This window comes from Oncorhynchus mykiss, chromosome 9 (genome assembly GCF_013265735.2).
Source record: "Oncorhynchus mykiss isolate Arlee chromosome 9, USDA_OmykA_1.1, whole genome shotgun sequence".
NCBI classification, from domain to species: domain Eukaryota; kingdom Metazoa; phylum Chordata; class Actinopteri; order Salmoniformes; family Salmonidae; genus Oncorhynchus; species Oncorhynchus mykiss.
In genome coordinates this window covers 12,551,094-12,564,503 of record NC_048573.1, presented here as the reverse complement: position 1 = coordinate 12,564,503, position 13,410 = coordinate 12,551,094, and the positions used below count along the sequence as shown (strand labels likewise).

Genomic DNA, 13,410 nt, shown 5'->3' with positions numbered 1-13,410 from the left:
TGGTCCCATATTCCTGGCAACCAATGATTATATTGGGGCGGCAGGCTAGCCTAGTGGTTAGAGCGTTGGACTAGTAACCGGAAGGTTGCAAGTTCAAACCCCCGAGCTGACAACTGTCGTTCTGCCCCTGAACAGGCAGTTAACCCACTGTTAAGGCCGTCATTGAAAATAAGAATTTGTTCTTAACTGACTTGCCTAGTTAATTAAAGATAAAAAATATCAAGCTTGTGACTTTAATTTGTTTGATGCATTTGCTGTTTGTTTTGGTTGTGTTTCAGATGTGTCCAATAGAAATGAATGGTAAATAATGTATTGTGTCATTTTGGAGTGACTTTTATTGTAAATAAGAATATCATATGTTTTATTTAAAAAGGCATAAATATCTATTCTTATTTACAATAAAAGTGACTCCAAAATGACACAATACATTATTTACCATTCATTTTTATAATCTGAAACACTACCAGAACAAACAAAAATGCATCCAACAAGTTTGTAGAGTCACAAGCTTGATGTAATCCAATGTGCTGGAGTACAGAGCCAAAACAACCACAAAAAGTGTCTCTGTCCCAATACTTTTGCAGCTCACTGTATGCACCAAACACTTTCCAAATGAACCACATGCTGTGCTGGAGTTCTGTACATAATGCATGCCTGGAAACTCTGACTATTGAAAAAGTTACGGACAAAGAGAGTAATTCTGAGTCTTACTTTTCTGTAATAAGTGGCAATATCACAACTTCAGCAACAATTCATTTTTCTTATCCCAAGAATAACACATATAAAGTATGCTTAGGAATCGTGAAAATATCACCAAGTACTGCTTCTCCCATTAACGGTCAGCTCAGTTGGTGACTGGAACAAGGGGTCCAGTGTTTCCGAAAAGTGCCAGGAGTGATTGACGTTAAGCTTTCAAATAAACATACCCGCAGTTGGTGAAACACATATGGGTCTGTCCCAAATGGAACGCTATTCCTTACAGGCACTGGTCAAACCTAGTGCACTATATAGGGGATAGTGTGCCATTTCCTCTCTTCTCTACCTAAACAAACATGTATTAGGCTCTAGCCTGATGCCCATTCCTCTTGGAGAGAGAGTATGTGCGAAAAACAACCACCATTATGTTTCTACCGGCTGGTCATCTTAAATTGTCCTTAAAAGGGGTGCTTATAAAAACATGTGTTTCCGTCCCAAATGCCAACCTATTAGTGCAGCCGATTCCATTTATAGTGCACTAGTGCATTGTGTAGGGAATAGGGTGCCATTTAGGATGTATAGTGCACTTGCTCACATCCAGACGAATGGATGACTTCATATTTTGAAAAGGAAAAAACAAATTGCCACGCGACAACTCAGTTACTGAGTGCATCCACGCCCATGTTTACAGACAGAGACCCAATTATTTACGTCAATATTCTGACACATATTTTGACACGTTTATTGTCATGAATCTTGCACTGGAGTCAGACTGAGCGGTACCCGCTACATGGGCTAGCTGCTAAGTAAACATTGGCTATAGTGTAAAAAGAAATGTATGAAAACAAAAATATGCTTTTTGATTTTATCCGATTTTATGATTTTGAAGCTGTGCCAGCTAGTGACCACTCTGCAGAGCAGCCTCCAGAACAAGATTCATGACGAAATCACGGTAACCTGCATAATATTGCTCAGTGAGTATTGTGATTAATTATGCTTTGGCCTACGGTGGCAAGGTACAGACAAAGTTTATTTTCAAGTTATTCATCACAAGGTATGATGACAACGTCCATGCTCGATATGATGAAAACTCAATGGTTATGAGGTGTGTGTGTCAATGAAGTCAGTTACTCTCCGCCTCCTGGGGGCGCGTTTTTATTATCAAAGGCCCCTTGCTCAGCTATGCGCTTCGCAGGGGCAGAGCCAGACCAGATGCGAACGAATGATATGGGATCTTCCAAAAAACCTGAGAAAAGAAAAGCCACTGCACTGCTGCACTGACACTCATTTCAATGGAGACTCGGCGTCACCGGGATCTTTACAAATAACGTACAGCTAGTTGTAAACACTGCATCGATCTTTGTGATGAATTTCCACTCCTTTGGGAGACAGTTACCCATTTAATCTGAATCAGGATATGCATATGAGTGAAGAACTTTTCAGTCGTAAGAAGACACCAATGTCTGTCCTGCAAGCGTAAATTTGTCTCAACAGTCCCGTGAAAGTGATGCATAAAGACGTTGCGCGTCGTTTAATCTTCCCAAATTACCAGTAACCGTTTTGTGACGAACATGACCTTCATGTAAATAATTTACATTATTTTTATTTCATAGGTTTAATTTTCAACAAATCGCCAACAATGCAGGTCCTTCTGTTAGCCACCGTTCTCTTCTGCGTGGAGGACTTCGTCCGTGCTGAGCCCAAACAGAAGTGCACCGAGCGCTGCGACGTGAGCACTTGCCCCAGCCCCAGCTGCCCGATGGGGTACGTTCCAGACCGATGCAACTGCTGCCTGGTATGCGCCCAGGGCGAAGGCGAACCATGCGGGCGCAAAGACGACCTTCCCTGCGGTGATGGACTCGACTGCAAGCACCCGGCCGGCAAGCGGCTCGCCAAGGGGTTCTGCCAGTGCAAATTAGTGCATAAAGTCTGCGGCAGTGATGGCAATACATATGGGAACGTGTGTCAGCTTAAGGCGCAGAGTAGGAAGGCTCTGCAACAGGGTCTGCCAGCCATCAACTCGGTCCAGAAGGGACCATGCAAAATCAACCAAAACAAAGGTAAGTCATTTGTGTCTAAAAAAAAACTAAATCAACAACAACAAACAGTTGCAACATACAATTCAATATTAGCAGAAACTCGCTGTTTATTATCAATGCATGGTCACTTTACCCCTAACTACATTTACAAATTACTTCGACTAACCTGCACCCGCGCACATTGACTCGGTACCGGTATGCACCCGCGCACATTGACTCGGTACCGGTACCCCTGTATATAGCCTCGGTATTGTTATTTTATTTTTTATTTTATTTAGTAAATATTATCTTAACTCTATTTCATGAACTGCATTGTTGGTTAACGGCTTGTAAGTAAGCAATTCACGGTAAAGTCTGCGCATGTGACAAATCAGATTTGATTTGTGGATGATGAATTGATATGGGTGATGTTTGCATAGTGCAGTTACAGGGTTCATCCAAAATGACATCCTCTTCCATATAGTGCACTTATTTTTTTACATACTCAAGGCTGAGATTTGGTTAGGGCCCATAGGGCTCTGCTCAAAAGTAGTGCGCTATATAGGAACAGCTTACTGTAAGTAGGCTAGTGGAAGAGCATGAACAACCCTTCAACCCCACCTTTGTCAGAACGGGTAGCCAGCAGACTGTCTGGGTGACTGGATCGTTAAAGTTAACCCCTAAAGTCAACCCCTACAAGTCCCTTATGTCCCTCATTGCAAAAGGACAAATGTTTCCCATAGACACTGATCTGAGGCCAGTTTTGTGGTTTTCCCTCCTAATGGTTTAGGTTAGGATTGGGGGAGAGAAAGCTGATCTGTGCCTTGGGGAATCTCCATCATTACACCCAGACAGACTTCCTATGGATTAGTCTCACATGATTAAAACTAATCACCAGCCACTGAATGAATGACTTCACTTGTCAGAGTTCAATGTTTACTTTCCTGTCTAGCTTTTATTTGCATTTCCTGTGTCCATTTATAGGCATTTTCCTGCCCAGGGGTGGCAGTTACCTTGGTTCCCATTCCATTCTGAATGTATTTATTTTATTTTAATAATGTAGCACATTACAAATAATTCTCGGGGGACATTCTAGAATTAAAACATGACTTCATACCATCTCCGGCCTAAAGAGTTCCTTTTTGGATGGTGGGTAACACGCTTTACTGCAGGCGACATCAACAAAGTTGTACTTTGTAATATAGACAACAGAGCCCATGCAAACTGAGGGGTCTCCATTGTGATATGGTAGAGAGATCCTGCAGGTCTTTTACACAGAATTAATCAAACCGTATTGAATTTGTCCATCAATTCCCTTTTCAAAACAACTAAGTGTATATCGTCTCAGGTTGACCTGACCCGAATAATACAGTACTCTCTCACTAATGAGGGAAACAGTTGGCTTGTGTCCCTTCAGAGACTTTACACGAAGCAGGAAGTCCCATGCAGACACAGAAAGTTATGGCATATCCGATTTGTATTGACTTTGATCAGAGGTAATTATTCTGTGTCAGGGGCTTAAAAGCATGTGACTGACTGCCATTGAATTGTTCTAATCTCCATACATGGGTTCAACTACTATTTGAAATAATTTAAACTATGTAATCTGGGCTTGATTGAGTTTGCCTGGTGCAATAGAACCAATAGAATAGTCCCAAAACTGCAAACCTTGCCCATCGGGCACTCCAGAGAAAGCAGAGCAAATGTTTAAGATATTGGAAAGATTTCAAATAGTATTTGAACCCATAACTATATGGAGTTTAATAAGAGGGATACGGATGACTGATAATGAGATTTGTATTCTAATCTGTTCATTGGTCCAAATCATCCATGAGCCAATTAGAATCGAGGCTTTGTAGAGACCTCACACAGGCAGATTATTATGGATGGTGGCGTTTTATCTTAATCTCCTGACAAATTGGCCAATTACTCAAAGCTTCCCTAACTAAACTGACCATTCCCTGTTGAGTTAGGAATAGAAGATTATCACTGTTTATATTTTAGTTTCTATACTCAGATATCCATTGCCTCTCATTTCTCAGTCTACAGCATATCCCACTCAGTCTAATATTATATCAGCATGTGAACCCATTCAACTTACTTGTTTGCCCTCAAGTCATCCTTGAGTTATTTCAGATGGACCATCTACCACATCGGCCTAAAGCTAAAATGATCTCCCCATTATCATTAGGATGGGCTGGCCTTCAGTCTAAGTACATGATTAGTATCTTCAAACTGTTCTTCATTCCAAACCCACATTTCCCAGACTTCTCTCAAACCCTTACCTTAGCATTGCATCTACAGTATGTACACATGCATGTGTGCACATAAACACTGGAATTACAATATATTCTTCTATCCCACAGAAAAGCATGAGGTACAGTATCATTATTGGCCACCACACAGGATAATAGCAGCCTGGTTCCCAGATTTGTTTGTGCCGTCTTGCCAATAACCATATGAGTTGGCAAGACAGTAAAACAAATCTGGGGAACCAGGCTAGACTAATAGCAGAGTTGGTTTTTCCACAGTTACTGCCAAGATTGTGCCATCCACTGGTTTGGTTTTTCTAATGCTTGGTTAGCCAACCGTAGAGGACCAATTTGTAGCCTAGTGCTGAAATATGTTCTTCTGAAATTCCACTTCGCTTGGATGTTTAATTCTAGACTCCCTTAGCCAACGGTTTGTCAATGATTACGAGGATGACCATAGACAAAAATTGGATTTGCAAATGGTTAGAATGAGAATAGTTCTAAAATCTAGAGTCAGATGTTTTTCCCTGACCATGTGATCTGACTAGGAACTCTGGGCCCTGGTTAGTGATAGTGTTTTTCATGATGACGATCCCCCAGTCAGGAAAAACTCCTGGCCCTAGTATAACTGCATGTGACAGTAACTGGAAAATCTGGGAGTTGATATTGAGGTCACTAGTACGCCACAGGCTAGTTTCATTACAGAGTGTATTTTTGCTGACTGTTTGTACTCTAAACTCAGCTGTCTAGCCTGATTTTGTATACATGTACAAGCCAAGGAGGTCACACACCGACACACACACCGACACACACACTGGAAACCGCAGTCAGCTGAGGAAAACAAAACTCTAGTCGGTGGCGCGGCTGCCATGTACCGGAAATAACTCGCTGTAATTAACGTTTGACTGCTGCACGCCACACACGCCACCAAGGCTCTTTCATGGCCCTGAAAGACTGCAGCCCGGCACAACCTCCCAGCTGCTTTTAGACCAAAGTGCTGAGGTTTCATTTAGGAAGGAGGTGGAGGGAAGAATAAAGTAGTGTAGGGCTTCACAGAGGAACCTGCACTTGTTGACCTCCGATATGTGTTGCTGCTGTTCTGATACTGTTGATGTTGTCCTGATCACATGACCTAACTAGGGACCACTCTGGGCCCTTACTGTTACCACTTTGAAGCCTACTGTTTTCTGCACATTAGGCTGCAGCTAACAGATAACAGCTAGAAAATATGACGTTTGAGTGGTGATGGTGTAGAGGACTGACTGGGTTCTATTATTAACATAAGTAATTCTTCCCGCTAGTATAGGTACTTCACACCCCACCAGTCCCAGGTATAAGTTTAACTTCATAGCTGACGTGGTGGAGAAGATCGCTCCGGCTGTGGTCCACATCGAACTCTTCCTCAGGTACGCTGAGTGTGTTTGTGTAGGCAGACACGTGTGTTTGTACTGCATTATACAACTGGGGGTGTCTAATCCTGTATGCTGATTGGTTTAAAGCGCATCCCAGCTGGTGTCTATTCCACCAGTTACCACCGGCCAAATCTGACGTTAAAATGCCTATTTACTGTGTTCCATTTGACTGCGCAATCCACTGTCTTATCAGCCCAGCCAAGTAATTTATAAACTTGATCTCCACTATCAAAAGCATCTAGACATGATCTCACATTTCTTTTTAGAATAACATTTAGTTTTCAACAGTGGAGATTTGTAAAAACCTTGCTGTCTGTCTCTCCGACATTTGCAACATTGTTTCAATATTCAAATTGGATTCCCAACTGGGTGTTGTGTCAGTATGTGTCTCATGTTGAAGAAAGGGCACATGATGGTTGAACCAAAATTATCCCATATAACGTAGTAACTTAGTAGTAACTTCATCACAACAGTGTAGATCGTATGTCATCTCTCATCATAGGCAATAGCACTTCACATGACACAGTAAACTCTCGTCTTCTCATTAGAAATTAAATATTTCTAGCTCTATGTGTACCTCTTTTGACCTCTTGACCCCCAGACACCCTCTGTTCGGCCGGAACGTCCCTCTGTCTAGCGGGTCAGGCTTTGTGATGTCAGAGACGGGCCTGATAGTGACCAATGCCCACGTCGTGTCCAGCACCACGCCTATGTCAGGTCATCAGCAGCTCAAGGTTCAGATGCACAGTGGTGACATCTACGAGGCGACCATCAAGGACATCGACAAGAAGTCCGACATCGCCACCATAAAAGTCAACTCACTGGTGAGAGAAGTGGATTATATATGAGTTATACCACTGTATTGTTGAATGGTTGATTTATATAAAAATATTCAAATCTTTCCCCATGGAGGTCCGGACTACTGCTGGTTGTCTGTTCTACCTGATAATTCTTTGTGAACAATATGTCTGTGGTAAGACTCCAATATTTGTGGTGAGAGGAAGACTAACACTGTATCCTAAAGACTTTTGGACTTTTTACAATGGAACAGTCCAAATACTATGGTGGTTATATATTCAGGTTCATGTTTTTCAGGATAAAAAAATAAACAGAATGAAGCTAAGCACAGGCAATATCCTAGAGGAAAACCTGGTTCAGTCTGCTTTCCACCAGACACTGGGAGATGAATTCACCTTTCAGCAGGACAAATGACCTAAAACACAAGGCCAAATATACACTGGAGTTGCTTAATATAAATGATAGTGGTGGCTGCATGATGAAGCCACCACTATGCTTGAAAATATGCAGAGTGGTGCTCAGTAATGTTGTATTGGATTTGCACCAAACATAAGGCTTTGTATTCAGGAGAAAACAGTTCATTTCTTTGCCACATGTTTTGCAGTATTACTTTAGTGACTTGTTGCAAACAGGATGCATGTTGTTGAATATTTTTATTCTGTTCAGGCTTCCTTCTTTTCACTCAATTAGGTTAGAATAGTGGAGTAACTACAATGTTGTTGATTCATCCTCAGTTTTCTACAGTCACCATTGGCCTCATAGTGAAATCCCTGAGCGGTTTCCTTCCTCTCCGGCAAGAGATCGGTTGTATTGATATACCATCCAAAGTGTAATTAATAACTTCACCATGCTCAAAGGGGTATTCAATGTCTGATTTTTTTTTACCCATCAACCAATAGGTGCCCTTCTTTGTGAGACATTGTAAAACCTCCCTGGTCTTTGGTTGAATCTGTGTTTGAAAATTCACTGCTCGACTGAAGGGCCTTACAGATATGTGTGAGGTACAGAGACGAGGTAGTCATTCAACAATTGTGTAAGTCCATGCAACTTATGTGATTTGTTAAGCAAATTCTTACTCCTGAACTTATTTAGGCTTGCCATAACAAAGGGGTTGAATACTTATTGACTCAAGACTTTTCAGCTTTTTATGTTTAATTCATTTGTACAAATGTCTAATAATATAATTCCACTTTGATATCATGGGGTATTGTGTGTAGGCGGATGACACAATCTCAATTGAATCCATTTTAAATTCAGTCTAACACAACATGGACATTATGAATATGAAGTTGAAAAATGAAGTTTCCTTTTAAAGATTTCCTACAAGTCCCTCTCTCCTTCGCTCTCCTACACCATCCGTCTGTGAGCATATGTTTTTACTTAACTCTTCTCTCTCTCTCCTCCTTTCCTTTTCCATCTTCCCCCTTTCTGTCTACTCTTTCTCCCTTTCCCACCCTCTCTCTTTCTCTCTCCCCCTCCCCCATCCTTTCTCTCCCCCTCCCCCACCCCTCTCCCCTTCTCTCCCCCTCCCTTTCCCACCCTCTCTCTCCCCCATCCTTTCTCTCCCCTCCCTCTCCCCCTCCCCCACCCTTTCTCTCTCCCTCCCTTTCCCACCCTCTCTCTCCCCCACCCTTTCTCTCCCCCTCCCTCTCCCACCCTCTCTCCCCCTCCCTCTCCCAACCACCACCCTCTCCTCTCCCCCACCCTCTCTCCCCTCCCCCACCCTCTCTCGCCCCTCCCATCATCGCCCCCTTCCTCTCTCTTTTCTCCCTTTAGAAAAAGCTCTCTGTGCTGTTGCTAGGCCACTCGGCCGACCTTCGACCCGGTGAGTTTGTGGTTGCGATCGGCAGCCCCTTTGCGCTCCAGAACACGGTTACCACGGGGATCGTGAGCACGGCCCAGAGGGACGGCAAAGAGCTGGGCATCAGAGACTCTGACATGGGCTATGTACAGACGGACGCCATCATTAACGTGAGACATTCTATTAAAGCTTATCTAAACTTTATTTAAAGGGTAATTACAGCACACTCCACTTATAACCAATTCATCGGCTGTCTAGCTGTCTGTGACATTTAGAGGACATCCATGATCATACACACAGAGACACATCCCATTGGTTGTTTTAATAATCATTGTTTCCATCTTTTCTCAGTATGGAAATTCAGGTGGACCTCTCGTTAACTTGGTAAGATTTACAGCCGCGCCCATAACATTAGTCATAACCTTCAATGTGATAATCTTGAGAAGAAGCCATTGCCATAGAAATATAATACGCTAGTAACAAAACTTTCACTGATCTTGTGAGTCACGCTGCCAGGATTCCCATTCTAATATTCTATGTAATTAAATGAAGCCAGCCCAGTGCTGACATCTTAAAGACCCCTGTATAGGATCCCACCAGGATGGTGAGGTGATCGGTAACCGTAGCAATCCAGTTTCTATTCATAAGACAATGTTACATTATCTGCCTGACTGCCACCAGGATGGTGAGGTGATCGGTAACCGTAGCAATCCAGTTTCTATTCATAACACAATGTTACATTATCTGTCTGACTGCCACCAGGATGGAGAGGTGATCGGCATCAACACTCTCAAGGTGGCTGCTGGGATTTCCTTCGCCATCCCCTCTGATAGGATCACACGCTTCCTCAACGAATCAATGGACAAGCAGAGCAAAGGTAGGCCCACCCCTCCCCTTCCTTAACAAATCATTGGACAAGTCGAGCAAGGCCCGTCACCATACAGTAATGACACACAGGCAGAAGCATCATGCATGTGTAACGTGGCAAGGTTGGACCCAGGTGCAGAGAAGAGACCAGACGAGGAATCAGTGGTTAAGGATAAACATAATACTTCACTGAGAACCGGTAGCTTCAGGATCACAGTACACTTGAATAAAACAACAAACACTAAGTCTCAAACACTCACTCAGGAAACAACCTCACTCAGGAAACAACCTCACCCAGGAAACAACCTCACCCAGGAAACATTCTCACCCAGGAAACAACCTCACCCAGGAAACAACCTCACCCAGGAAACAACCTCACTCAGGAAACAACCTCACCCAGGAAACAACCTCACCCAGGAAACAACCTCACCCAGGAAACAACCTCACTCAGGAAACAACCTCACTCAGGAAACAACCTCACCCAGGAAACAACCTCACCCAGGAAACAACCTCACCCAGGAAACAACCTCACCCAGGAAACAACCTCACCCAGGAAACAACCTCACCCAGGAAACAACCTCACTCAGGAAACAATTCTGTTTTCTGCAAAGGACAACAGAAAACACACCTCCTTTTAACAGGGACATCATAATGAATAAATTCGACACACCTGAGTGTCGTTAATGTCTCTAGGACGGTCTCTGCCGCCCTCTGTTGACAGGTGGAACCATGACAGCATGATCACATTTTAACAGAAAAAGGAAGTAGAATAGAACAGATGAGTAAATAACTTTTTTTTTACAGAAGTGAGATCACTGAAGAAGCGGTTTATTGGAATAAGGATGCTCACCATCACCTCAGCGTAAGTCTTGGTAACACGTAATCATAATATTAAAACGTGTGTTAAACTATATATTACATATTATATATTACATCTCTATAGCCTACAATAATTACAGAAAAAGGTACTATTTCCAAAACTAACTTTACTGTGTGTCTGCCTGTCTGTCCTGTGTAGCCTGGTTGAGGAGCTGAAGCAGCAGAACCCAGACTTCCCAGAGGTCACTAGTGGGATCTACGTTCATGAAGTGGTTCCTCACTCTCCTGCACAGAAGTAGGTGGTCTATACTGCTATACCATGACCATTGATTGGCTTAAAATATTTAGTTACATTTTATATTAACGTTCATGAATAAGCCTCGATAAATGAACATTATTATTTGTATTTAAAAACGAAATGCTTTGCAATACCCACAGACCATGTCAGAATATCTATATTTTGAAATCCCTTTTCTCCACACAGAGGTGGAATCAGAGACGGCGACATCATCGTGAAGCTGAACGGCCGTCCGCTGCTGACCACTGCTGACCTACAGGGGGCGCTCACAGAGGAGACGACTCTGCTGTTGGAGGTCAGGAGGGGCAACGACGACCTACTCTTCAACATCCAGCCTGATGTCATTATGCAGTAATCATGACGAAAATGACCATCAGTGTATTCAAGATAAAAAAATAATAATAATAATCTGAACGTTCTGTAACGTTGCAATGTCACTCATGAACAGGCCCCTTGCTGTTCCAACACCGAGCCCGACGACGTCGTCGGGCAGTAACCATGGCAACTGCGGTGTGGAATCCGGGAGACTGATAAAAGTATATGGACCACCAAACAAACACGCTTGTTGAGAGACCTAGACACTGATAGTTGCCCCTAATCACTGATCTAGGGTCAGTTGTTTGTTTCTCCCCCTAATGGTTGATGATAGTAGGATTTGGGAGGGTAAAATAGGATCCTAGATCTATGCCTAAAGGGTGACTTTTTAACCATTCAGATCCAAGGTGAAGACGATCAACAAACAGAAAAACAGTGTTTGTTTGTTGGAACCTTGATGGGGAAACGATAGACCGACTGAACCTTGTTTGGGAAATCTCCACAGAACTCTGGAGTCCAGATGCATTTAGGACTGAAAGTCCCAGTGAAACCAAACACTTGATTTTTATTGTTATATATGTGTTTTGTATCATCTAAATGTCTTTGTCAAAGCCTACTAGCTGTTACTTGAGAATTACTTACTCCAAATGCAAGCGATCATTGGTAAGACAAGTTTTAGCATAATAGATGTTTCAATTGTTACATTGCTTTTATGGCCTTTTAAATCTGTTAGAATAGAAATAATTTCTGTATATACGAGTAGCTGTGTCCAATGCTGTCGGTTCGGAACCATTCCCCTAACCAACTGTGAATGTTATTTGGTCAGTTATAGGTTGAAAGAAAGATCACATTTTGGTCAGAAATGGTCAGTTGAAAGAAATACATTATTTTTCAGCTGGTAAAATGTAAGCAAACGTCTGATTTGAATCTGTTGCTGTATTCTTGCGGTCTTCTACTATAACCGACACGTTGGTAACACTTTCCATTAATGTCCCCTTTATGAAGGTGTTATGAGATGTTCATAAGTAGTTTACAATACCAACTTGTGCTTAAAATATGAATAAATAAACTCACTTTACAGGCAGTGAGTTATATATTAATCATCATATCTTCAGATTGAATGTTTTCATATGTGGATTCCTTACCAACAGGCTATGTGAATGAACATCTTTAATGGAACCGAGGTCATAGGACGTTCTTACATTGACCCAGTGAGGAGTGGTTTCCTTACCAACAGGCTATGTAAATGAACATCTTTAATGGAACCGAGGTCATAGGACGTTCTTACATTGACCCAGTGAGGAGTGGTTTCCTTACCAACAGGCTATGTGAATGAACATCTTTAATGGAATCGAGGTCATAGGACGTTCTTACATTGACCCAGTGAGGAGTGTGTGTCCGTGCATGTGTGATTCCCTTGACAACGTTCTGCTGCACTTGGAGATGGCTGATGAGGAAGTCAGGAATGTTTACTGCTGCAGGCCTTGTTTAGTACAATCGGGGAGTATTGTGGCTGCCTGCTACACACACACTCAAACACACACACACTCTCTCACACGTGCACAAACACACACTGAAATGTCTTGAGTCAATAAGTATTCAAATCCCTTTTGTTATGACAACCTAGCAATGATCACTAACCAATTTGACAGAGCTTGACATTTTTTTTCAAGAATAATGAGCAAATGTTGCACAATCCAGGTGTGGAAAACTCAGAAAGACTCACTGTTGTAATCGATGCCAAATATGCTTCTACAAAGTATGTAAGAAGCACCTTTGTGAATACTTATGTAATTTAGATATTTCTGTATCATTTAAAAAAAAAAAAATGTTTTCACTTTGTCATTATAGATGGCTCAGATTTTTTTTTTAATGTAAATCCATTTTTGAATTCAGGCTGTAACACATTTTTATTTTGAATTAGTCAAGGGGTATGAATACTTTCTGAAGGCACTGTGTGTATGTTATGTTAGGGGTCACAAAAAAATAATCTTTGTTTTACTTGTCTTGTCACAGGGTCATACCCTGTCATATGTCTAATGTCCTAAAGGAGGTCGTCTGGAAAGGAAACTGTATGGGAGAGAGATGATACAGAGAGTCTGGAAGAGTTTTAGATGTGATTTACTGCCATGGA

General features: G+C 42.2%; 1 protein-coding gene across 2 annotated transcripts; it reads left to right on the top strand.

Annotated features, from left to right (window-relative positions):
- The first annotated feature begins 1,889 nt into the window (after nucleotides 1–1,889).
- Nucleotides 1,890–12,379, top strand: LOC110531481 (serine protease HTRA3). Of its 2 annotated transcripts, none has more exons than XM_021614683.2 (9): nucleotides 1,890–2,756; nucleotides 6,273–6,372; nucleotides 6,980–7,202; nucleotides 8,953–9,147; nucleotides 9,329–9,361; nucleotides 9,740–9,854; nucleotides 10,649–10,706; nucleotides 10,863–10,958; nucleotides 11,148–12,379. In XM_021614683.2, the coding sequence occupies exons 1-9, from the start codon at nucleotides 2,336–2,338 to the stop codon at nucleotides 11,314–11,316; spliced, it is 1,410 nt and encodes a 469-aa protein (XP_021470358.1). In that variant the 5' UTR covers nucleotides 1,890–2,335; the 3' UTR covers nucleotides 11,317–12,379. The 2 variants fall into 2 exon arrangements, with proteins under 2 accessions (XP_021470358.1, XP_021470360.1); XM_021614685.2 differs by having other exon boundaries at nucleotides 2,268–2,756; nucleotides 6,268–6,372.
- The last annotated feature ends 1,031 nt before the right edge of the window (nucleotides 12,380–13,410 follow it).